This window comes from Lutra lutra, chromosome 11 (assembly GCF_902655055.1).
Source record: "Lutra lutra chromosome 11, mLutLut1.2, whole genome shotgun sequence".
Taxonomy (NCBI): Eukaryota; Metazoa; Chordata; class Mammalia; order Carnivora; family Mustelidae; genus Lutra; species Lutra lutra.
The window spans coordinates 67,098,957-67,125,726 of NC_062288.1; the positions used below are offsets into that span (position 1 = coordinate 67,098,957).

General features: G+C 41.0%; 1 protein-coding gene across 4 annotated transcripts in view; it reads right to left on the reverse strand.

Moving 5' to 3' along the window:
• AOAH (acyloxyacyl hydrolase) overlaps positions 1–26,770 on the reverse strand; it is a 163,141-nt gene that overhangs the window by 50,091 nt on the left and 86,280 nt on the right. For all 4 annotated transcript variants that reach the window (XM_047695588.1, XM_047695589.1, XM_047695590.1 and 1 more), the window contains one exon: positions 18,628–18,719. In XM_047695588.1, the coding sequence (XP_047551544.1) occupies positions 18,628–18,719 (92 nt within the window). The remainder of the gene's footprint in view (positions 1–18,627; positions 18,720–26,770) is intronic.

The window sequence follows — 26,770 nt, forward strand, 5'->3', positions numbered from 1 at the left end:
TAAAAGAAACCAAACAAACCCAAATATGCAGAATGAACCTTTCAAAGTTGAGTTTCTAGATCATAATAGAGTTCAGTTAATGGATGGCTAAAAATGTGATTTTGTTTAAACAACCCCATATGCAGAGTCATCCCTTTCTAAACTTTTTACCAGGAGCTACTATAAATTTCTTGAGCAATTGGTCATCTTCATAAAATGTGTTTTTTAAATAATTTTATTAAGTTTAAAATTTTAATTCCAGTAGAGTTAATAGACAGTGTTTATTAGTTTCAGGTGTGTAATACAGTGATTCAACAATTCTACACATTGTTCAGTGATTTTGAACCTGACCTTATACCCTTTCTTCTTTTGATTGCTGTGAAGCTGTGGCTGACACTCTTGCTGATCTTCAGATCCATCCCTCCCCTTCATCCATTTTAACAGAAGTTTTAGTAGGGAATGATGATGCCACATGACAACTGCTTTACCCAGCTTCTCTCGCAGCCACAAGTGGCCACTTCACTCATTTCTGGACAATGAGGTAAAAGTATCCAATTTCTGGGAATATTTTTTAGGAAACAATTGGCAAGTGACCTTTGCTCCTTCTTTGTCCTCTTTCTCCATTTTGCTGCCCAGAATAGGTAAAAAGCTGTCATCTTGGACAGCGGGGGTGACTTCTACATTGGGAAGGCAGAGGGGTGAGCTGGAAGGACCCTGGATTCTTGAGGACCAGGGGAGTTGACATCCCATACCAGAATTGGACTACACATCTCTGAAATTTTACATGTGAAAGAAATAAACTCAAGTATGATCTTATTTTAACCACCCATATGTGGAGTCTCTTTGCTACTTGTAGCTGAATCTAATACTAATGGACACAGAGTTTAGAGACAAATTTGTGACCAGTATCAGGTTATAACTGCACACATACTTTAAGTCATTTTCTTGGCTTCTCTTGGTCCCATCTTTGATTTTCTATCTTCTTTTGCCAAGCCTTAAATTTAATTTAAATGTAATTTAATGTTATGTTCTTTATGCTTTTATAGGCTTCTGTAAAATCCTTTTTGAAACAAGACCAGGTATAGACTAATGAATAATAATTAAACTCAGAAGTATTCAATTACTCTGCAAATGTATTGTATCTTCTCTTCATTACAATAACTTCATATCTCATGACCTTACATAAATCACCATTTACTTGTGTTACATGAGTCTCACTTACTGTATTAGAGTGCCTGCCAGCTGTCTTACTGCTTCAGAAAGGTAAGCATGTATGAGGTTTGGGCACTTGGCATGCACTGAAAGTAATCTTTTTGAAGTCAGAGAAAACCAATGATAATATTTTTTGATAGAAGAGCATGATGTCTGAGCAATATTTTAAGTATGGGATTTTTGCTTTGTGGTGGAGTTTTGAGGTGAATGATTTATTTTATTTTTAAAAATCAAACCTACCGATGCACATAGTTTTAAAAAGTCAAATTAGTATTACTTGAGTGATGTTTAATGAGCCCTACTATGTTCCAGCCACTCCTGTAGGCACCTGGGTCGTATTGGTAAATGAGGAAGACAAAGACCCCTGGCCCTATACTGTTGACATTCTATCAGGAAAAGAAAAACCACTAAGCATCCTCAATGAAAAAGAAGAGAGGATTCTAGAAGGTGGTAAGTGCTATGAAAAAAAAAAAGGGGGGAGGCAGCAGAAATAGGGTTAGAGTGGTTGGAACAAGCTTCACTGGAAAGGTGAATGTGAACCAAGACAGTTGAACTCTTTATGTCTATAAGGCTTGTAGAGACAAAGAGCAATCCCATACTACCCTCCCTTCCCCATTTCTCCATTCCCAGAGGGAACTAATTTCAGCCTTAACTGACTGAGTCACTGAGCATTTCCTTTCTTATCTCTAAATAACATATCTTCAAGTCCACTTTGTGGTCTTTGGCATTATTTACTTCCCACCATCAAGAGGAGGATTTAGCTATTCACAATCCATCTATGAATGCTTTCTCTTCCATTCCAAATTCTTTTATTTCCCTGGAGTTAACAGCAGCCTTCTGTTTCTTTGCTTAATTTTCCAAGTATTTGTCATCAATTTATTCTCAAATCTTTTACAGTTGTTTGATACCCTTTAAATATGCTCTATCAGAGAGCTTATTTATTTTTGTCTTGTGGAAATCTCTTGACCTGATTGCTCTGGACTTGCTACCCTCTCACCCTTGTGCTCAGTGGATATGCTGGGAGCCTCCATCTTCATCATCCTGGGGATTCTCTTTACCTCTTCCTGACTTAGCAGATCTATTTTCTAGATTTATTTATTTATTTATTTATTTATTTAGAAAGATTTTTATTTATTTGACAGAGAGAGATCACAAGTAGGCAGAGCAGCAGGCAGAGAGAGCTTTGCTGTGCAGAGAGCCCGATGCAGGGCTCAATCCCAGGACCCTGAGATCATGATCTGAGCCAAAGGCAGAGGCTTAACCCACTGAGCCACCCAGGTGCCCCAATTTTTATTTATTTATTTATTTTATTAAAAAAATTTTTATAAAAAAATTTATTTGAGAGAGATCACAAGTAGGCAGAGAGGCAGTCAGAGAGAGAGAGAGAGAGAGAGAGAGGAGGAAGCAGGCTCCCTGCTGAGCAGAGAGCCCAATGTGGGGCTTGATCCCAGGACCCTGGGATCATGACCTGAGCCAAAGGCAGAAGCTTTAACCCACTGAGCCACCCAGGCGCCTCTTTTATTTTTTTGATGGAGAATGTTTTTAAGTAACTTTTGAAGGATGTGGGAGAAGTAATTTATTATTTTTTTTTATCATTTGTATATCCAAAAAGTTTCTATTTTTTCATTTGCTGAGGTATAAGGTAGGCCCAGAAATACAGCTTACATCATTAATATAAACATAAATATGGTTAATAAGGCTTGTTGGGGAAAAACTTCAAGTAGAGAAGAAATGGTGCTTACTTGGTCCCTGAACTTTCATTACCTTTCATTTGGAAAGGTGTTTCAGATAGGGCATAGTTAGACTAGACACATCTAGGACACCCTACATATTTTTAGGGAAAGAGGGTTTTGGTGTTTATAAGCCGCTATGTAACAATAACAGATTTATGGTCTAGGCGATTGTTTTGTTAAATAGGAGGAGTCCCAAACATGATGAATCAGCTTCTGGCTAAGCCATCAATGGGAAGAGGGAAATAAGCCTCCTGGACCATCAGACTTTGTCTCTCCTTGGCTGGTGTGGTAGATTAGAGATGGCCTCATTATCTTTGACACCCTTACCCTTAAATCTTGGCTGTTATGTGACTTTTTGACAAACAGGGTATAGTAGAAGTGATTCTATGTCAGTTATGGCCTGGTTTTTAAGATAGCTGGCAACTATGGTCTACTGAAGCCCTGATCCACCATGTAAGAAGCCTGACTATCCTGCTGGAGATACCATGTAAAAAAACCCTACAATGGAAGTAGCCAAAATATCCTTCAAAGGGTGAATGGGTAAACAAACTGTGGTATGTCCATACAGTGGACTGTTATCCAGCAGTAAAAAGAAAAGAGCTATCAAATTGTGAAAAGACATGGTAGAACCTTAAATACATATTGCTGAGTGAAAGAAGCCAATATGAAAAGGCTATATTCTGTATGATTCCAGCCACATGACACTCTGGAAAAGGAAAAACCATGGAAACTATAAAAGATTAGCGGTTTCCAAGGATTTGGGGAGAGAGAGGAGGGATTAACAAGTGGAACGCAGGGTTTTTTTGGGGGGAAGGGAGTCAATGAAATTCATCTATATGGAACTATAATGGTGGACACATGCCATTATGCATTTCTCAAAACCCATGGAAGGTTCTACATAAAGTAGAAACCCTTAGGTAAACTAATGGGCTTTAGTTAAGAATAATATGTAAATATTGGCTCTTCATTTAAAACAAATATACCACACAATGCAAGATGTCAATAATAAGGGAAATGGAAGAGATGAGAGAGTGTATAGGAATGCTGTATTTTCTGCTCAATTTTTCTGTAAACCTAAAATTGTTCAAAAATTAAAGTCTATTTAAAAAAAAAAAAAAAAAGGCCCTATCTGGAAAGAAAGAGGGATCCAGCTAAACCAAGTCTTCTAACTGCCTTTTCCCAGGCACCAGTTATGTGAGTAAAGCCATCTTGGACCCTTTAATCCAGCCACTAGGTGAATACCATTGAGTAACTATGGTCAATGTCACATGGAGAGTTAGAATTGGGCAGCCAAAATTTTCCTGAATTCCTGATACCCTAAACTGAGAGATATAATTAAAATGGTTATTGTTTAAGCCACTAAAGTCTGGAGTACTTTGTTACACATCAATAGATAACCAGAACAGATGGTTATAGAATTCTAGGTTAAAATCATTTTCCCTTAGAAGTTTGAAGGAATCAGTGCATTAGCTCCTAGCCTCCTAGTGTTGTTGTCTGAAGCTTTTCTGTGCCTTGATCCTTTGAAAGCCTATGGTAGCTTTCAGCCTCCTCTGTTCCAAGAGTTCTAAAATGTTGTGATGACAGGCTTGGCATGGCTCTATTTTCATTCACAGTGTAGTCACTAATGGACCTTTTCAACCCGGACTCATATCTGTCAGTTCTCAGAGATGTTCTTGAATTATTTCATTGATGATTTCTTCCTTGCTTCTTTTGCTTAGAACCCTATTATTTGTATATTGGGTCAGTTGGGTTCTGATCTTCTGATCTTCCTAGTTTTTCAGCCCCATTTTCCATATCTTTGTCTTTTGCTCTATTTTCTGAAGGACATCCTTAAATTTATCTTTCAATCCCTTTATGGAAGTTAACTGATGTCACTAGCATAACTTCCAAGTGACCTTTTTTGTTCTTTGAATATTTTAGTTTTAGCATAACCTTATTACATGAATGAAACCTCTACATTTTTGAAGAAATTAATTCTAGTTAATAGGATATCAATTAGAATCTAAGAAAAACATTTTCCTAGAAAATAGAGCAATAGTTTGTTTTCTTGAAGTTGCCTTTTCTCTTTTTGTGTTGTCATTCACATTCAAGGTTTCCCTCAGATGTCTGATGATCCTGGAATGTTTGTTGGCTTGTATTTAAAAGTGGAAACTGGTTGAAAATATAAAAGCTGAATGGAAAATGGATCCCTGGGTGTGGCTTATTGACTATGGTCCTCACCATAGTATGGGCTGACTTTCTCAGGGAACCCCTGCTGCTCGTGTCTGGAGCCTTCCTCCCTGGGATGTGCAGATTCCCCTGAGAAGGATCTTCTGGTCTTCAGCTGGCTTGCCAGCACTCTGGGGCTGGTTCTCTACATTTAGCATGCATGTACTTTAGTGGGTTCCTCTCCTCACTTATGTCTGGTGTCCCTCAGCCCAGAAGCCTCTGATTTAAGCATCTCCAGAGAACAATAAACCTCTAGTCTTATACCAGAGTAAGGGGAGGCAGCTGCCCACCTGTGTAAAGTTGGGCAAGAGTCGAAGTATCTAACTGCTTTTTCAGCAATCTTTCAACTGACACTTGTTTTTAACCTCACCTCCATTTCTAGAGCTGCCATATGTGGTTGATCGCCAAGTTTTGGGGGGGCTGCAGTGTAAACTGGTTTGCTTCTTGACATTCCTTCCTACTGGCTTGGGATGCAGCTTTCTGAGTCACCTAGGTCATTTACCTTCTGGCCTGCTTTCTGGCTTCCAACGTTTTGTAGCGATGACTCCTCCTGTTCTCTTTGTCCTTGTAGACCAAATCATTTACTGTCATTTTAGTGGGGTTTCTCAAGGGAGAGAAGTAAATGCTTTGTTCAATCTGCTATCTTACCCAGAAGCCTGAAATGAATACTTTATACTCTGCATCATTTACGCCGTCTGCCTTGACTATTTTATTATATTTTGAAAAAGCAGATGGGAAATGGACATTAGATCTGAGTTCAACGCTAAAATAATTTCACGGTCAATAAAGAGGGGTTACTTTCCTTTGGGAAAGTAATTGTTACCAATATTTAGCCTTAAACATATTTTTGATAATTCTAAAAATGGAATTTATGTACCAAAATACTGTTTGGCTCATGGCCTGCTCATGGAGAGTAAATAGCATGGATATTAATATTATAGATACAGTTAGTTGCATCTTTCTTTATAAGAATACAAAATCTTTGCCAACCGGTGAATAGTTTCATTAACATTTCTGACCAGAAATAGTACACAGAGTTTTGAGATCAAGGATTTGGATAGGCACTAGAAAACATTTCACATAATCAAAGATAATGTTTTCTTTCATCCCACCTCGAATACATAATCTGTCTTGTACATTCTAGGGTTGAGTTTCTCATGGAGTGCTCAAGAATCCAGAGAAGACAGAAAAATCAGTACAATATTTTGTGAAGCCTATAGCACAGTATTTTTGAGATGCTAACAAACTGAGAAGAATGCTTGATGGAAAGTCATCTGTATACAAGGTCAGTTGGATTTGAATTCATAGGAGAAACCAAGGATACTGTGGATAGTAAGGTTAACCGTGATGACCTCTCTGGTTTCAAATCCCCACTTCTCGGGCTCCCCAACCCTACTTGGACTCAGGTTTCTCAGTGTGACCTTTCATTTCTCCCTTTTCCCTATGTTGTATATTAAAACTAAGTCCAGTGTGCTGGTAGAAGAGGTAACAGCGTAGTTTGAGGGATGCAAAGGAGAAGTACTTGAAGTACTTGAAGGTTCTCTACCTTCCACTTTCCCCAGTGCCTGAGATGCTGGTGTCCTCAATCTCCAGGGCTGGCCTGGAAGCCGGCCATGTTGAAGTCCCACTTTGACCAGATCTGTCTACTTCAGGGCATTTCATGTGAGGACACACTGTCAGCTTTCGATTTCTTTTATTTATTGATTGATTGATTTTAAGGATGTTATTTATCTATTTGACAGGCAGAGGTCATAAGTAGGCAGAGAGGCAGGCAGAGAGAGGAAGGGAAGCAGGCTCATCGCTGAGCTGAGAGCCCGATGTGGGGCTCGATCCCAGGACCCTGGGATGATGACCTGAGCCGAAGGCAGAGGCTTTAACCTGCTGAGCCACCCAGGTGCCCCCAGCTTTCGATTTCTAACACCAAAATTCAAAATAGGTAAATCTCACACAGAATGTCTCTTGGCTGCTCTCCCCAACGTGGGTTCAGGGAACAGACAAAAAACACTTTCTCAAGTAACCCACCACCCCCATACCATTTCACTATCAAGAAATGGAGAACAACAAAACAAAGAATAAAACCAAGAATGAATGTCAAGCATGATACAGACAAATTAAAGGGGTTGATTTTAAAACTAAACAAAATCATCACCTTCTATATTGAGTCAAAGTGGAACCTTCTTGGAGAGAGGCATCAGAATGCCTTCCCAATAGGCTTAGCATGTCAGAGGGTTTGGGGATAGACCAAGTGTGATATTATGCAAGCAACAATAGTGTATCAGGTGCCAGTGAAGTTTCTGGGGGCAATTTCTGACTCTCTGCAGAGCACTGCTAGTTTGGATATAAATTCTGACACCCTAATGAAGTTGCATCATAAAGGATAAGACACACAAAAAAGACCAGGGCATGGTAGACTAGCAGCAGGGTCTGTGAGAGAAAAGTGGTAACATCTGATGTGAACGGTTAAGGCAGGGGAGTGAAGTAGGATAAAACTGAATAATTTAGAGACTGGAACAGCTTTAAGCAAGGACTGTTATTGCCAGGAATTTTAAGAAAAGGGTGGATAGTTTTCTTTCTGATGTGGGTGGAAGTCAGACCAGCATGGGACCAGCGAGACAGATTAAAGAACTTTCAGAATTCCTTTTAGTTCTTTTGATACTAGGTCCCTGTGTAACGTCTAATTCACCACATCACGGAACAACCAAGATTTCAGCCTCAGAGAGAACTAAATGTGGAGAATTCGACTCGTTGTGTATTCGGAGAGACCGGCAATGGGCTAATTATGCAGGGGTGTGTGCAGGGGTGAGAATGGCTAGAGTGGAGGTCCTAAGAGTTCAGACATGAAAAGATTAGTCAGACAGCATGATAGATTTTGAATTTGGAGCAGCAAATAATACAGGGAAATAGACTTCATGGGCCTTGTGTTCAATAATTCATGAGCCGCTGTACTCAGACAAGGCTTCTTACCTGTTAAGTTAACCTCCCACTAAGATTCTTCCCTCTGTCCTTTTCAGAGCTTGGAGCAGTGATAACTGTTTCCTTCCTGGCATGTTTGGTCTCAGATTTGATTCTAGGCCACTGCATCAGCATAAACATTAAACTATGATAAAACTAAGAGATAGAAGGTGTGCGTGCTTATAAAGGTAAAAAGATCACTTGTGATGCACAAAAGATTGTTTTAATAATCTGAACAGCCTTTCTCAAAAGATGCTGTGAAACACTACTTTCTTGAGATATATCTTTCTCATAAAATATACACACATACACACAGAAGGAGAGAGAGAGGGAGGGAGAGAGAGAGAGAGATTCTACGTAGTTCTGTGGTCAAGTATGTAAATGAATTTAGGAACTGTTCCATATTAAACCTTGGAGATATGCAAAGTATTTTTGCCTTATCAAAGGCTCTTATTAGTCTTATACTGGATAAATGTATTTCTCCTTATTCAAACTGGCATCTCCAAAACTTAGTTGACCCAGGAATCTTGTGAAAAATGTATGTGACAGCTTGTGGAACTAGGCCTTCCTGGAACAGTGTTTGGAGAATACTGATGAATTATTTCTATCTGTATGTGAGCATGGAGATGGCCTAAAATCTCAGGCTCGGTTGGTTATAGGAATCCTGTTAGAGAAATTTGGAGGTTTTTCTTTTGATCAATTTAGACTGCACAATTTATCGTTCTGGACAAAACTTTACAACGAGGCTTGACTCATCTATAATTGGCCAAATTCACTTGTAGCAGATCTCTCTCTCATTTGTTCTATTCCCTCTACCTGGCTACTGAATCGCTATTTTACTTGAAGTTCACTATTTCCAACTTGTTGACTGCGTGGTTATTTTAATATTTTAATGGACTGCCCTAATCTCTTGCAGAATATTTATTCTGGAACACACTCAGAAGTCCGAGGGCTTACAGTATGCTGATTTATTTTTACGTGATCACATCATGCAGCTGGAGATTAGATTCATGCTGTTTCTATTCCTCCTCCCTCATCCCTAGTGTTTTTTTCAGAAATGTTAATTCCTGCAAATCTGATTTGATTTAGGCAATCTGAGAAAATGCAAGGGAAGGAGCCTCGTAGATTGGAAAGCAATCTACAAATGTAAAGTGATATCGTTATGAATGTATTCAGTAATTCTTTTATTGAGCACCTCCTATGACGTCCCATAATGTGTGTGGGGGGGGTGCTGGGGCTACAGAACAAAGTCAAGCCTGATTCTTGTACTCAAGAAGCTCAGGGTCTGGTGTCAGGTAGGTGGAGGGGAAAAACAATAAAGAAACAGTTATGACCAGTGAGATGACATGGTATTGAAGAAGCACAATGGGGAGTATGGGAGAGAATCCTCCAGTTAGATGGGACTTGGCATGAGGAGGCTGTCTAAAGGAACCAACTCCTGAGCGGTGAGTGTCAGAGCGTGAACAAGGGCTAAGTAGATAAGACAAAGGTGAATGTAAATGCTCCTGAAAAGATGCTCAAACTCACGAGTGACCAGGAGGCTACATATGAGGACAACAATAAAATATTATTAGACTGGAAAACATTAAGAAACTGGGCAATACTCAGTATTGGCCAGGATGTAGGGAAACAAGTATTCTCATCTACTGCTTGTGGGAATGTAAAATGGGATAGCCTTTTTGGAGGGATGAAAAGTTAAGAATGTATACATTCAGATTTAGCCACTTTTCCCTAAAGAAATCATCACGTGTGTTCATAAAGAGAACTGCTGAATGTTCATTATGGCATTACTGGGCGTAATGAGGATTTGGAATCGACTGTCTGTCGGTAGGAGAACAAAACAACCTTGCTATGAAATACTGTGTAGAATTACACAAGAATACAAAGCGCTTCAAGAAGTATTGTTAAAGCAAAGCATTAATTTACAGTATGCTATGCACAGTATAATGTTATTTATGGAAAAATCCCAATGAAATATTTATTTTTTTATAGACTGATATGCACATGTGATCACACAGAAGGGATCTGAACAAAATCACACTAAATTGATAACAGGGTTTTCTCTTGGGAAAGGGGATGAAATTGGGGGAAAGCTTGGGCTTTTTACTTTACATACCTCGGTGTTTTTTTTAAAGATGAAAACGTATTCATGATTTGAGTAGTTAAATTAAAAAGTGAAAATTTAGAAAGGAGTAGAGTCAAGGGAGAAGTTGTTGCAAGTGGAGAGACTTGCCAGGGTGTGGCAGGAAGAGTCCTTGGCTAGGAGCCATTGTATCCATAGACGGTCCTTCCGAATCAAGGGATAGCGCCTCTCTCCCGTGCACTGCACCCCTTCTTGCCTTCTCCAGGACCTGGTTCCTTCCCTCATCCACCTTTCTCTCCTTGTTGGATCGTCCTCTCACTAAAAGCATGCTATAGGATTTCTCATCTAAAAATGTCTCCTTAACCTTTCATTCCCTATGAGCTATTACCCCCTTTCTCTGTTCCCTTTAATAGTGAAACCTGTTAAATGAGTTGTTGACGTTTACTTCCTTCATCGCCTCCTGGAAACTACTCTCAGCAGTCAGGCTCCCATCTCTGTCCACTGAGACGTTTCTGGCCAGTCTCTCCTGATCACCACCCTGCATACCCAGGGCTCTTTCTTCATTCCGGTCCTCCTCTGCCTCTGGCAGTATGTGGCTGAAGGGCACCTGTCCTTTGTAAACACTTCTTTGGTCTGTAGGATGGTGAACCCTTCTAGTTTTCTCTCTGCTTCGAGAACTATTCCTTTATCCTCTCTTCTCAAACTTCTGCATATTGGCATTCCCCAGCCTCTGTCCACAGCCACATCTCTCTTTCACACTCACACCCTGGCACAGAAGTTCTCAATTTGTTGCTTTCAGAACCATTTTATACTCTTAAAATTACTGAGGAACCTAGAGAGCTTTTATGTAAGTTACAGCTGTCAGTATTCATATTTTAGAAATTAAAGCCTAGAGATTTGAAAGAATATTTAATTATTGTTTCGTTTAAAATAATAATAAACCCATTACATGTTAACTTGAATTTTGTTCTGAAAAATATATATTTTCCAACCCCTCCTCCAATTAGTGAGAAAAATAGCATCATTTTACAATTCTGTGAATCTCTTTAGTGTCTGACTTTAATAGAAGACAGCTCAGTTCTCATCTCTGGTTCTGCATTAAATCTGTTGTGATATGTTGTTTTGATGGAATTATATGGAGAAAATCTCATCTTAAACATACATGTGGTTAGAAAAGAGAGTAACATTTTCATATTTTTTTTTACATAAGTATGGATAGCCTTCTTTGATTCTATACCAAAACTTGAGATGTGGTATTTTCTTATAAAGATTGATTAGTTGCAATGTAGAATCTGAAATGACATCAATGAACATTTTTGCACATTACATTAAAATGCATTTGTCTGTCTTGTATTTCAAATGGACCTTTTACCCATGCATTTAAAAAAAAGATTTTATTTATTTATTTGACAGAGAGAGAGAGAAAGCACAAGCAGGGGGAGGAGTGGCAGGTAAAGGGAGAGGGAGAAGCAGGCTCCCCACAGAGCAGGGGGAGCCTCATGTAGAATTTGATCCCAGGACCCTGGGATCATGACCTGAACCAAAGGCAATGGCCTAACAAATGAGCCACCCAGGGGCCCTACCCATGCATGGTTTTATATATCATATACTGGCCATTTAGAAAATTTTGGCTCACTGAGTTATGTGGATATTCTAAATGCTGATACATTTTATGATACAATATTGAAAAATCATACTTGTCGGTACCACTACATATCTAGTAAAAAGGTTTTGAGTATTAGGAAGCTGTCAAGTTCCTAACAGAAAATCCAAGTTTTCAAAAATTCAAAATTTTCTCTGAAAGCTCAAATTTTAATGATTAACAATCAATACTGTCAGTTGTTTTCCTTGAAGCGCCCTCATTTCAGATGCCACATATCCAATCTGAATAACTATAACTTATTTTCTGGTTCTTTTCAATAAAGCTGGTGTTCCATGAAAAACCGACTGGAGTGGAACATAGCTCTCAACTCCCTTACACTAGTGTTTTTCCCTAAGACAATCGTATTTTGTTACATGGCAAAAGTGCTTTAAGTGTATCTCCCATTTCGTCAGATGAAAATGTTAAAAAATCATATGTATACGTTAATAAAGTTAATGATTTTTCTGCTTTTCAGTGAACTTTTCAGGGGAAGATGTCCCCCTCTTTTTCAAAACCAGGACCACAGTGAAGAGGTGAAGACCACAGTGAAGACCACAGTGAAGACCACAGTGACTACTAATATAGTTCGGTGCCACCGCTTTGATTAGTGCTTGGATGTCAGCACCTTCACCCCCTGCTGCTCTTGCATGTCAGTACAAAGGGCTGCAGGGTGCGAAAGACAAATGCTGTTTTAATTCTGTTGTGAAAATGGCTTTTACCTAGTGGATCCTCTGAAAATGTCCCAGAGACCTACCTCCAGGCAGTCCATGGACCACACTCAAAAAAAAATCACTGATGTAGACTATATACTCCACTCCAATCAGCCCCAGCTAACTTCAAATGACCAATTCTCTGGCTAATTATCTGTTTTGCAAAGTATAATTATAAGACGGCTAATCATTGGCACTTACATCACATGTAATTTTTGAATAATGGATTTAATAAGGTTATTAAACCCATTAGTGTTTAGTACTTACATGTCTTTTTTTAAAACATGAAATTAGGTTAGCAAATCTTAGCTACAAATCCCTTCTCTCCAATTTTCTGTTTTTAACACCCCAAGTGACTTGGTTTGGAATTATACACTGCTTTTCAAAATTGTTCTCTCATATAATGTCTGCTGCGTTGGAGAGAATAGATAACCTTTAACACTCAGATTCTAGGACACCTCTCATCAAAGACGTGTGTTTAAATGTCCTTGAATAGCATTACTGTGCCACTTTTCACAATAGCTTTGTCTATTTCTTTCTAAGCATGTGCTATGTTTCTGGCCCCAAATAGCAAGTCTAAGCCAGAGGCAGAGGGAGCAACATTTACTTTAGAAAATTCCAAGTAGTTTGCATTCACTTATGTTGACCCACTGCTCTCATTCGTATTCCTCCTGCTTGATATGATAACTTCGGTAATTGCTCTTTGGTTCTTCAGCTTTCTTGATTTTCTATGGCTAGCTTCATCTTCTTTTTTAAAGCTCTGATTGGTACCCTGTTTTTCCTCCCAGTCTCCTCTGCCCTCCAGCTTTGAAGGACTTCTCTACCATTTAGCCCTGGCCTGCAGAACTCTACTGACTGGACCATCCCTGGCTCCACGTTCAGAAGGGGATTTGGACAACCATAAATGCTCAGGTTATATGCAGTTGGGTTCAAGTGGTTATTTTGTTAAGGGTTTGGTGTTATCTGTTTCCCTTGCCGAGGTTTCCCTGGAGGAAAAAGTACCCATAAAGGACAATTATGGAGTGCCACTTTAATTAATAGCTGGTCCAGCACCCAGTATCACGCAGCACAGGGCTTACTATGCAGGGTTTCACACTTTATGGCAAAGCAATGCTGGCCCTAGAGAAACATGGTTCCTAGAATGTTTCAGGCTCCGACCCATTAAATTAGCCAGGTCTTGTCTGAAGGCACAGCTAGTTAAGGTATGGAGAAAACATATTTGGTGGGGCGAAGCAGAGCATCATTCCCTACCAGCTTCCTCCAGTGCTTCTAAACCAAGCAGCATCATGAGGTCAGTTGTGGACTTTAATAACACATTGCCCTATAGCCACTAAACTTGAACACTGGGGAGAACTTCAGAGATGGCTAAGTACAACTCAACTCGAACATATAAATGAGGTCCAGGGATGCTATCTATTCCACTGAGGGCCGTACAGAACCAGAACCTTGTATGTGTAAACATGATCTTCCTCCTACTCTTCCACATGACTCACAGGGCTCTGGAATTTCAGATATTGCTTTTAAACTAGAAGTCCTTCCTTCCTGAATTTTGGTATTATTCCCCATATTTCCATATTTGTTACTGGGCCTTGGATTCTCTCCCTTAAATAGGATTTTTCTCTTCCACTAATTGCTTTTGAAGGTGATCTGAGCATGAAGTACTATTTTTAATCTTTAGGAAAAAATACCTTTTTCTTCTCACTCACGGTTATAGTTCTCCTTCCCAGTGTTAGTTACCGTTGGGCTCCCAGCTTCCACGCTACCAACCTCACAAGGTGGGTTTTTGTTTTATGTTTTTGCCTTTGAATCACTCAACTGCTTTCTGAATCCCATTGGGAAGACAAAATAAAACACATGGTTTTACAGGAAATTGCTTTTTGAATTTTCTGGAGCCTGAGAGTTAAGAGAACAGATTTTTGTTAATGTTGACTCAACTGAAAGATGTAAGGTTTTTTTTGTTTTTGTTTTTTGTGTTTGTTTTTGAGAGAGAGAGAGACAACATGCGCTAGCTGTGGTGGCAGGGAGGGAGAGAGAGAGAACCTTAAGCAGGTTCCACACTCCCTCAATGCAGAGCCCGAGCAGGGCTTCCTCTCATGACTTTGAGATCATGACCCGAGCCAAAAACCAAGAGTCAGATGCTTAACCAACTGAGCCACCCAGGTACCCCAGAATGTAAAGATTTGTAAAAGTAAGGGCTTGTGTTTGTCTTTTAATGCATGCGTGTAATTTCAATTAGTTACATTTATCTTATAAAAAAGATATTCAATTTTGACGGTTGAATGGTATATTGGAAAAAGGAAAGCAACCATTTTCTCTCCCAAACTGCATTCTTTTGCTTTCAAAGGTACAATTACAAAGAACATTGTTAATACACAAAGCATGAGGCTGATCCCAGATAAGAGGAAGCACTTTCTCAGATCCAGTTGAACCGAGAAATCAATACATTCTATCCTGTGTTGATAAGCATTTGGACTCAAAAGGACATTTGCTCAAAATGCCTGTGGAAGCTGTCTACATGGCTCACAAATGCTGCCTCTGGGTCAACATTCTTTTCATTCTCCAGATTCCACTGGAAGAGGATCTTTATCATACTCTAATCTTTAATATTTTTTACACACTTTACAAATCTTCATTCTTTTAAGAAGGAGACTGGCTCAGCATAGATTATCTGCAGGTATAATTTGCATGAGATTACAGAGCTAGTTTAACAGGACCTACTGCTGGGGTGGGGGGACACATCCGGAATGGTGACACACAGCAGGTGTCATGCTCTGTGTCTGCCTAATGGGGGAATCCACAGCAACTCACATTCCAGAGAAGTTCCTTTTCTATCTAAAGGAACTGAATATATTTTTTCCCATTCCTGCTTGTGGCAGAGGACACAGGCAGAGCACACAGAAACAGGTAGCAAAAAGAAACAACTAGATAGCCTGGGGCCCCAGAAACACAGAGAGAGGAAAGCTCTGGAAGGGTAGGGGACCTTACAGCCCACCAGTGGGGGTGCGCACCTCCTTAGAAACAACAGATAAGGACAGCACTCAGAGTCACACTGAGGGATCTGTACAGGCAGACTGAGCTTTTGTAAATGGCAACACAGAGTCTCACACTGTGCAAAGTCAGCACGGACTAGCTCAGGATGCCCCCGTGTTCACATAACATGCACCTAGACAGTCGCTTCCTTTGTGAGATGAAGTTAGAATGTCTCTGCACAGCCCTTAGAAGGATTAAAACCTATGCTTGTCTGAAGACTGGCAACTTTCCTCTCCCTTTCTCCCCACTGCCTTTCTCCTAAGGAAGATCTGGCTGCCTGCTGGGCTCTGATGGGATGACAGGGGAACCCCCTCAAAATCCCCACCCCCAAGAGAAAAACCCTAAAACAAGTGAACAGTGTGCTCGAGAGCAGGAGCTATTTTGGGGTAGAGTTTGTGGGAAAATTCAATGCAGGAGATGTGGGGTACCTGTTTGCAAGTGTGCGTTTTAAGTGGAAAGAAATGAGCAAACGAGTTTTCACTTCGGCTGGGCCTGCTGAGTGAAGTCTTTCATTCTTTGCATGAGTCTAGGGAAGATTTAAGCTACTTGGCAATTAATTTTAAACATCAGACTGGTATTTCTTCAATGGCAACTCTGTGAGGCTTTAGGCCAAAAAGTGGCTGAATTTTACAGGGTTCAACTTAAAGTTAAGCTTCCATTAAAATTATAATAAATGATGTCCACTTCTCTCTCATAATGAATTCCTTTTGTTATTGTCATAAAAGCCTTAATACAGAGAAACTTCTAGGTAGTATTATACACAGCTGGATGGTGGAGGCCCACTTAAATATTTTCTCAGTTCTAATGTTGGCAGTGGGAGATCAGTAAGAGTCTTTCCATCTCTAGATGTAGTCCAGGTGACAAAGACAACAGAAGGTGCAGCTAAGGAGAGAAGGACCAAGGCTAGGGAATAGGGGGCCCCAGACTGCTGCCAGCATGGGTGCCCTAGCAAGGTACTCCCTGAACGACCTCTGAGGCAATGCATGCCACATCTCCCTGGGGAAGGGCTCCTTTAGCTTTTAGTCATTTCTCCAGCCTGTAGCCATGCCCTCAGACAAAGTGACAAAGTGACTCCAGATAGCCACATTCCCATGGCTGAAATGAAAGAGCACACAAAGATTGGGAGCTGGGGGCTAGGAAGATCCACACCAAATCATTCTCTGAGACATGAAGTCAGGTTCCACGACGAGAGATTGCAACACTTCCTATTAACATGGGACCCTGGTCAAGTTTTTTAACCTGTCTACTTAACCCTTAGATTCCTTAGTTGTGAAAGAAATTAATGCCATCTCCCTTATAAGAGATGAAATGAGAAAAACCTCTGTGTAACACTCAGGACAGTGATTGGTATATAGTGAATGCCTCACAAAGGTTACTTCTTACTCTCCCTATCACTCTTACTATTATTACACTAACTTAATTTTTCACATGATTAAACTTGAAAAACTACACTTAAACTTGAAAATGCCTCTCCTCTGCTTTCCCTACATTCACAGATGATTCCTACATAATTATGAGTAATTATGGTTACCTTTCCTAGTTTCTTCTCTACCTTTTTCATTACTCCAATCTCGTAAATCCTTCAGGGTTTGGGCCCCCTTGCCTAACATCCCCCAAAGAAGTGGCCGTTGATAAATTCTATGCATTATTTCTTCAATGAATCTGTAGCTCTGTGTTGAGAGTTGTCTTTTGGCACATCTCTCTTCTACTATCATCATTTGTACATTGCCTTATCTGCCTTACTCGGTTGTAATTGGCTGTAGAGATCGGTCAAGCCCTATTTACCTTTGAAATATCTGTAGCTTCTGCCTGATGAGGTGGTATTTAATGAGTACATAGATGAATGAGAGAAGATAGTAAGATGATAATCAACTAAATTATTCATGATACACAATGTCCTCTATTAAATTACAAAATAGGGTGCTAACCTATGAATGGCCGTTCCCACGTTCTGAGTCAGCACCCAATCGCACACAGCAAATTGGGACTGTGTGTCACTCAGATTTGTCATACATTGTCTCCACCTTCAAATCCAAAGCATTAAAGCCAGGGTGATTCCAGGACCTTGTGACTTGCCTGTTAATTTTAGCCGTTACCTTTATAAATATTAATTTCTGAGAGTGAATAATCATAAACATCCTTGTCCCCTGAGTGAGAAAAATTCAGTGATGTGTTTATGTATTTTCCATTAGAGGTCAACTCTCGTGCCCCTGCAGCAGGAATAGTCCCTCCTTGCCAGCAGTGATAAAATACAATTTGCAGCAAGCTGGTGCAGCCACTCTGGAAATCAGCATGGAGGTTCCTCACAAAGCTGAAAATAGAGCTACCCTATGACCCAGCAATTGTACAACTGGGTATTTACTCCAAAGATACAAATGTGAACCAAAGGGGCACGTGCACCCAAATGTTTATAGCAGCAATGTCCACAACAGCCAAACTATGGAAAGAACCTAGGTGTCCATCAGCAGATGAATGGACTGTGGTATATATATGATGTGGTATATATATGCAGCCATCAAAGAATGAAATATTGCCAATGATGTGGATGGAACTAGAGGCTATTATGCTAAGCGAAATAAGTCAATGAGAGAAAGACAATTATCATATGATCTCAATGATATGAAGAATTTGAGAAACAAAACAAAGGATCATTGGGGAAGGGAGGGAAAAATGAAACAAGATGAAACCAGAGAGGGAGGCAAATCATGAGAGACTTAATCTCAGGAAATAAACTGAGGTTTGCTGGAATGGAGGGGGTGGGAGGGATAGGGTGGCTGGGTGATGGACACTGGGGAGGTATGTGCTATGGTGAGCACTGTGAATTGTGTAAGACTGATGAATCACAGACCTGTACCCCTGAAACAAATAATACATTATATGTCAATAAAAAAATATGATTTGCATTATATCCCACTGCATAGTGCACTCTATGTCAGTGGTGGGTTTCTAGTTTATTACTCATGTTCTAGAAGAAATTCCTAATGATTCCCATTTCAACATCTTGGGAACAAGCCCCATTTCTTGTTCTTTCCTTACATAGATACATTGAAAGGCTTAAAGGTAGTCAAACATACATACCCACTAATGGAGTCCAGAAACCCAGTAACACCAGAGAGTTGGGGCCAGTCGAGCTCATTGGTAAGAGCTACTGGTAAATCGATGAAGGATTTCTAAAGAAAAAATAAAGTGGTGATTATAAAAACGGTCATTTGTTTTTTATAGATAGTAAGATTATTGATTGCCTAGGCATTGTCCTCTATCTCTCTTACTCTCTTTTTCTTAATCTCTTTAAGAGACTTTGACATATATGAAGCATATGCCTCTCTATCATGAGAAGCTTCACAAAGATCAGCATCACTCATGAACTGGCTTCCATTCAGCTTCTGTGAAAGATGTGAAATGCACGGCAGCTTCAGCTCATCCCTCATGAAAGGGATGCTTCAGTAGATGAGTAAACTTTCCACTCTTTTAAATGTGCTGAACTTTCTTCATATTTTAGTTGAGATATTCAGAAAATCAACTGTCCAAAGAGTAATAATACCCAAGCCTCCAGCAAAAATGTCTTCCCTGAGTTCAAAGCTTTGCCCTCAGTCAATAAGATAGGGTCTCCTGACCTCCTTGGGAGCCTCAGGCACCTGGGAGAATCTAATTTTGACTCCTTTGCTCCCAAAGATGCACATATACTCAACGTGGTCTACAATTTCAAGGAGTTCACAGACCCCCTGCCTCTCTAGCACAGACTCCAGTTCAAGAACTCCTGACACAGAATGTTGACAAAACCAGGATTCATTTGAACCATGTTTCTATGGTTTGTGCAAAATCAACAGCCAAAAAATGATGTCAGCTATGTCCCCTTATGTTTCCTTTGATAAAGGCCTTCTGGGATCAACCTCTATTCTGGTCTAATTTCTAGAAGAAGCTTATCTAGACTGATGTGTTTAGAACAGGGTTGCCAAATTTAGCAGGTAAAAATAGAGGACGCCCAGTTAAACTTGAGTTTCAATACACAAACTATGGTGTAGACATACAACGGAATACTACTCAGCCTTTAAGAAGAAGGAGATTCTGACCGAGGCTACAATGTGGGTGAAACTTAAGAGCGTTATGCTAAGTGAAATAAGCCAGTTTCACAAAAAAGATAAATACTGTATGATTGCATGTATATAAGGTGTTTAGAGCTGTCAAACTCATAGAAACAGAAAGTAGAAAGGTGGTTGCCAGGGGCTGGGAGCGGATGTGGGGGAGGTGGATGAGGGCCCTATCCTTATACCTGTCCCAAGTGTGATTTCCAGCACAGGAGAGACTGGAAGTGGCAGAGAGGTGACTCAGAAGGATGGCTTCTTGGGACTGACAATGTTAATTCACAACAACAATGGTGTATTATCATTAATAATTATAATAATTAGGTATTAATTATATAACAATACTAATGTATCAGTTACAGTGTGTCTCCGTCAAAGGAGTAGAGACAAGGTCATGGAAAGAAAGGCTCCTGATGAGTCTTGAAGCACCATGCAGTTCCAGTGACTGGCACTTTGTCACCCGTCTCCCCCTCCTTAGCAGGAGGCACCCACCACTTTCTGCGCAACACTCCACCATTATTGTGAGTCAGATTCTCTCTTTTGGTTTTTCTTTCTGTTGCCAGCATAAATCATATGTTTTTTCTCTTTTTTTTAATCTTATTTTTTCACTAGGTCTTTCTGCTTACAAAGTGTGTTTGCTGTAGGATCTGAGAATATTCAATTCTTCCAGAGAAAACAAGGAAAACAAGCAGAATGGATGAAACTTGTCAGATGTTTTAAGAGGAGGTAGCGAATAAGCGAGTGGCTTGTGAGATGAAGACAGAATTCATGCGCTGTGCTGAGTAAGCTAGCAGCCTGTAGAAGACACTGGAAGTTAAAAGAAGGACACAACACTCCTGGCAACCATTCTCTGTCCTTTTTCTCAGTCATCTGCATAACGACCACCCCAGATTTGGGGAACCGGCAGGCAGCGAACTAGGCTTCTCATTCTGGGCAGCTAGCTCCACCTTTCCTAGGCAGTGAGACAGGAGCCCTGCTGACACAGGGAGGCGAGTCTGATGCTCTCTGCAGCCTGGAGCCAGAACGGAGGGGACGGCAGTTCGGAACTGTGCCAACAAAAAGGAAATTTACTTTAGAAATCCAGGAACTCTGACTTCTGTGGCTGGCTCTCCCAGTACGGTAAAACGCCACAATTTGGACATGATACATTGGTAGTGGTTTCCATATCCCATCCAGCCCCATTCTCAGGCAGGGGTGGCTGATGAAGTGTTTTATCTTCCCAGCTGGGGAAGAGCTAATGGGGAGGGAGGGGTAGGACAGGTGAGGAAATGGCCGGCAACCTCATCTTGGGAAGCGGGGTCTCTCAATTCAGTTAATTGATCAGTTGCTGGATCAATCTGAGGAAACGGATCTCAAACACGTGGGAGACTCTGGGACTTCTTGCTGCTCTCAAAGAAGCCCCAACCAGTCCTGGAAACATCCCCTCCAAGATTTAAGCCAGAGCAGATGGCAGCTGATGTTGAATCACGGTGGGGACCAGGATGGGTCTGCATCCGGCACCTGGAGCCCTGGAAGGCCCAGGAAGGTCAGCTGCACAGGTTTCTCCCTGTCACTTGATTAACTCTGACATAACACACATCTGTGTTTTCCTGGTTAAGTGTTTTAGGCTTCACTTACGGTGTTGTGGCGAAGTTCTACTATTTCTAGCTGTGCAAAATCAGGGAAGATGAACTTTACTATTGTGTCAATTTTGATATCTCCGATGGCTATCGAATATTACTCTCTACTTCAACAGGAATGTCGGGAGGATCTACGGACAGCGAGGAGAGCAGGTTGACAAGTAGAAGCCCTACACTCTGTAAAGGATCATGCTTGGATGGTCACCTAGTGTCCCTTGCCAAGTGGATTGTCCCAGGTTTAAGAGAAGTGAAGTTTATTGCTATTAATAGAACAGATTTGAGCAGACAAATGGAAGCCTCGACATACTTTTTCTTCCTTAGTAAATCTGGTAGATAAAAATGAGAAGTAATGGCCATTAATAGCAAAGGTTTTATAGACCCTAGAAAAAGAGAATGTTTAAGTCATATCACATTAAACACTAAAAGCCTTATTCATGCAACATTATACCCAAGACATTTCAGGCATTTAAGGCAGGAAAGATGCAAATTAAGATCTCCCTCATCAACTCCTGCTTATTCCTCTCGAGCATTTATGTTCTCAGGAAACTCGTCTTAAATGTACCTTAAATGTACATATGTGGAAAGACTTAATATTTACCAAGAAAAATTTCCCCAATTTGTAAAGAGCATCAGATGCTCAGTGAGCACTAAGTCAACTATAGCACTGCCTCAGATGTTATTCTGATTTTATCAGTGACATAAAATGTTTTTATGTCATAATTGGCATGTATATACTACATTTGTGTAATATTTTAACATCATTCTGTGTGTGTATATGCACTGAGTAAGCCCACTGGTTCTCATTCTTAATGCATATTCAGAAAACATAATACTTTGGATTTGGGTATATCTTAAGCCCTAACCTCAATGAGCAACTTATATTTGGGTTTCTTAAAACCATCTTCAGTGAGAGGAAGAGAGTAATGGTATCAATCACACATTCATCTGGTCTTGCTAATCTTCCAATAATAAAGGGACTATATTCTTTTTTTTTTAAGATTTTATTTATTTATTTGAAACAGAGAGAGAGAGATCACAAGTAGGCAGAGAGGCAGGCATAGAGAGAGAGAGGAGAAAGCAGGCTCCCCGCTGAGCAGAGAGCCCGATGTGGGCCTTGATCCCAGGACCCTGAGATCACGACCTGAGCCGAAGGCAGAGGCTTAACCCACTGAGCCACCCAGGCGCCCAAGGGACTATATTCTTGATGCCTTTATTTCACTGTTTCCACTCGAGCCCTCCCTATCCAGCAATGCTATGTGTTCCCTTTTCCAATACTGCTAACTGGGTTAGATCTAAATTGTTTGTTTTCAAATAACAGAAAGTCACTTGGCAAATCTGCAGCTAATACTCCGTTGGAAAAATAAATGAAAAACACCATCCTCAGTTAAATTAGTATTTTGAAATTTATCTCCAGGGAACTAAACTGTCAAAGCAGACAGGTTTTGTTGTTTTACTCAAAGAAAAAGATAGCTCTTAGGTTGGTCATTTGATAATGGTGCAAGAATCTCAAGGCCTGAGAATCAGAGGCTGCGCTCCCTTTAGCTTTGGGAAGGCGAGTCTACCAGCTGGTCTGCCACTACTTCATCTGTCCTGCAGGTGGCGTAGATGAGGCTACCCTTCCGCTTTCTGCCTTCCAATCGCAAAGGCCCGCTCTATGACTTCCCCATTCAGCTTGCATCTCAATCTCATCACCCCCCCCCCTCCTCCTCCTTTCGCTGCCACTACCTTAAAGTCCTTCCTTATAGGAATACCAACTCATGAAACTTGAAGGGCCCTCCTTGACCTTCACACAAACTCTCCTGCTCTGGTCCCATTCCTCTAGACTTTGACATGTGAACAGATCCTGTAAGTGAACGTATATCCATTCATGATGTTTGCGTGTGCTATGTTTCCCAGATAACTTCTGCGTTTCAGGCCAGAGTAGGGAAGGGAACGAGTAATGAATTTCCCTTATGTGCCAGGCACTGAGACACGGAAACTTATACACCCTGTTTAACTTCATCAAACATCTCTGTGAGACAGGGACTCGCTTTTTCCTTCCTTCCACTCTCCCTCCTACAAACATTTTTTGAGAAACTACCTGTATCAGACGCTGGACACTACCTCTCAAAAAAGGTATTTTCTGCGGAGGAACTGGGCAGCATGGGACCCAGGAAAACTATGGCAGACAGAATTCAGAAGGAGTTTGGGTGACTTGCTAAGGTCACAGAGCTGGTAGTAGGGGGTGGGGATTTGAACCCAGGTTCCGGGGGGGCTAGGAAGAGAGAGGCTTGGAGCACCCTGGAGTTCTAAAGGTCCTTGCTTGTCCCCTAAACTGCCAAATCTCAGAATCACATATGTGACTAAGCTGGGTCTGCCAGTTGTTGAAAATGAGGCTTCCTGGGTGTCTACTGAGTGGATGGTCTCGTGGATACTGCTTTGGCTGAAAAGTTCAGAAAGCTACAGATAACCCAGGAGTGGCCGCCATCTTTCCTCTCTGTTTCTCTTACATGGAAGCCCTACATAACTTATGAGGAGTACAGCACGAGTATTTTGGGGATGCATACAGAAATGATCTGTGACCCTAAGCCGACACCTACATACACACCCCACTCATATTCCCAGGGCCTGTTCTGTCCTCGCATCTGGGGAGAGGCAGTCAGGGCGCACAACACACACTGCTGACCTGAAGGTTTATCTTCCTGTGTGGCCTGGCAGATGAAGCTCTGGGAGAGCAGGGAAAGTGCATTTCATCTGTTTTCTGCCTCTGCAATCTCTTACAGAGATTGGTCAGGCAGCATCATTCACATAAGCTAATGCTTTGATATAGACAACCTCAAGAATGCAATTTAACTCCGAATTTGATTTTTCAAACTTTAGAATCCCATATGCAGTCAAGTGAGTCTCCTACTGAGGTCCCTGTGGCCCAGTAATTCATTAAACATACAGAGAAAGAGATCAGAGAGGGAGGGACAGAAACATTAATGCCAGCCCGTGCCAGGTGTTCTGTTGACCATCGTACCAGGCAGCCACAAGTTCCTCCTTTTTGGAGCTCACAGGCTGGAAAATAAAGACTTCCCAGCTGGGTAACCTTGAAGACTTGCTTTCACTCTTCTGTATCTCAGTTTCCTTGTCTGTACAATGGACTCACCATAGCACCTATCTCATCAGGTGGTTGAGAGGATTGGAATGGAAAAACCATGCATACAGTTCAAAATTATCAGTGTTCAATGAGAGTTAGCTGTTAGCAGGATTGATAGGGAAGCCCAGGGTGCTAGAAAGGACATCCATCCCACATGTGGGGGTCGGGGAAGGAATCTTGAAAGAATTGTTATCCCATGTGAGTCCTGTGAGGTTGCTAAGAGAGAGCCAGGCAAAGAGAGGCAAGGGAAGAGAGAGTTAAAGTGTTGGCAATATCATATGCAAAATTCCAAGGCTGAATTCATCATATTATGTACAAGGAAGATGAACAAAGTCTCCTTCAACCAAACCCAAACAGCCAGTACGCCAGTGACCCACTGCCCTATCTGCTGTTATGTTATGCTCAGCTCCTGCAACGATGCCTACTGAAGGCACATTTAGACTTCGGCCAGCGCTAACTAAGTAATTTTCAGGGAAAAGGAGTAGCATTTCATCTTTGACCCTATGCCAGTCCAAAACCTTATGAGGCAGTGAAGAAATAGTCAAATAAAGATTGCTAGCAAAATGTGACCAGGAAATATAAAGAGGACAGAATAGCGGGCAACAATTTTTCATCATTTTCCCTGAATATGGTTCGTTTTATTTATCTATTTTTTCACCTTGTCAGCTCCTCTTAGTCTCTTTCTTTCCCCTTTTCTTTTATCTATTATTTAAGCTCTAACCCCATGATTTATTTATTCAATGAGCGAGTCAAGGGATGCTTTATCTAACTGCCCCATACCAAATGCAAATGCATCACGCAGTTGGATTTCTTCCACAGAATTCAATTCCCTCCAACATTATTTCCAGAGTGATTGAAGAACTGTATCCAAATTCATAAAACCGAGAAAATAAGAGTTTCAAGTGTCCCGCTGTTATGCAGAAATAATCACAACTCAATTCTTACACGGAGCCTGGGAAACAAATTCTTCCACAAACAGAAAAAATGACTCTTCTAAGGGCCGGGAACAGGCAACAAGGCATGCATATCATATTGTAAGAGTCCCCTCTTCAGATAGTTGCTTTTGATTTTGTAAAGGTTTGGTCATTTCTGAAGCAGCCAGGCTGTCACTTGCTCTGGCATGGAGTAGTTCTCCCTTTTTGAGAGGTAATATCCAGCTTAGACTCTAGAACTCCAAAGTCCATAGCCAAGCTATAAAGGTGAGAAGAGGGGAAGCCACCATGGGGATACCTCATGACCAGGCCAGAACTGGGGTGTCACTCCCCACTATCTCGCTCATAAAGAATGATCTCATTTTCTTCCTCTCCCCTCTTTCACCTTCTACCAAGAAGCTGTCACAAACCTCACTGCTTCTAGCCTTCCAACCTGGATGTAGGATGGCCCTGGGTTACCACCAGAGCCTGTGGCCAGGGTCCCTGCCTTCTCACTCTCCCCCTAGTATATTCAGCAGTGTATTCCAGAGTCTTGTGGGGGAGCTTCTTGAAGATATGCATCCTGTTTGGTTAGATTTGCGGTGGAGTCTTAGAATCCTTATTTTTAATGGCTGTGGTGATCGGCCAGGTTTGGTAAACACTGCTTTCAGAGCTAGTGTAGCTATTCAATATCCTCCACCACACCGCACCACCCCCTGTCCTCACCTCTTCTCACACCCCACTCAACTCTCAGTGGGTCACTCAGACCTCCAGGCCTGTCTCAAGCTCTTCTTCCTACTCAACCGTCTTTACTGATTGATTGTTGCTCATTAGTCAACGGTTAGCTAAATCCTGGCTTCCTTGACTGGCCCACCTCTTCTCTGTGAGGGGCTCTCCTCCAGCTCTCATCACACCCTGTGCATGCCCAGCTAATTACTAATATAGTAAATATTTCAGGCTTTGAGGGCCATTTGGTTTCTGTTGTGACTACTCAATTCTGCCACGGTAGTGCAAAAGCAGCAACTGACTATGTAAATGAATGAGTGTTAAAACTTCATTTACAAAAAAAAAAAAAAAAAAAAAAAAAAAGTAAAGGGCTGCATTAGGTTCAAGGGCCATAATTTGCTGACTTCTGCTCTAGGGTCTGACAGAATCAGTTTTTATCTGGGTTCCATGTTTAACTGCGTTATCTTGGATAAGTTAGTTAACCTCTCTAAGTCTTCATTTCTTCATCTATAAAATATATATAATAATGGAGTCATTTCAGTATGACAGGAGGTAATGCTAAGTACAATGTCTGGCGTTTGGTAAACACATGGTAATATCTGCTTAATGTTATAATTGTGAGTTTACTTGTCTATCCTCCCAAGTAGACTTCAAGCTCTTTGAGGTTAGAGCCTGCTTTTCACATCTAAAGCCCCACCTGTCCACCCTTCTCTCTTTTTCTCTGCCTTTAACAGAATTCCCACAGCATTCGTTGGGCACACA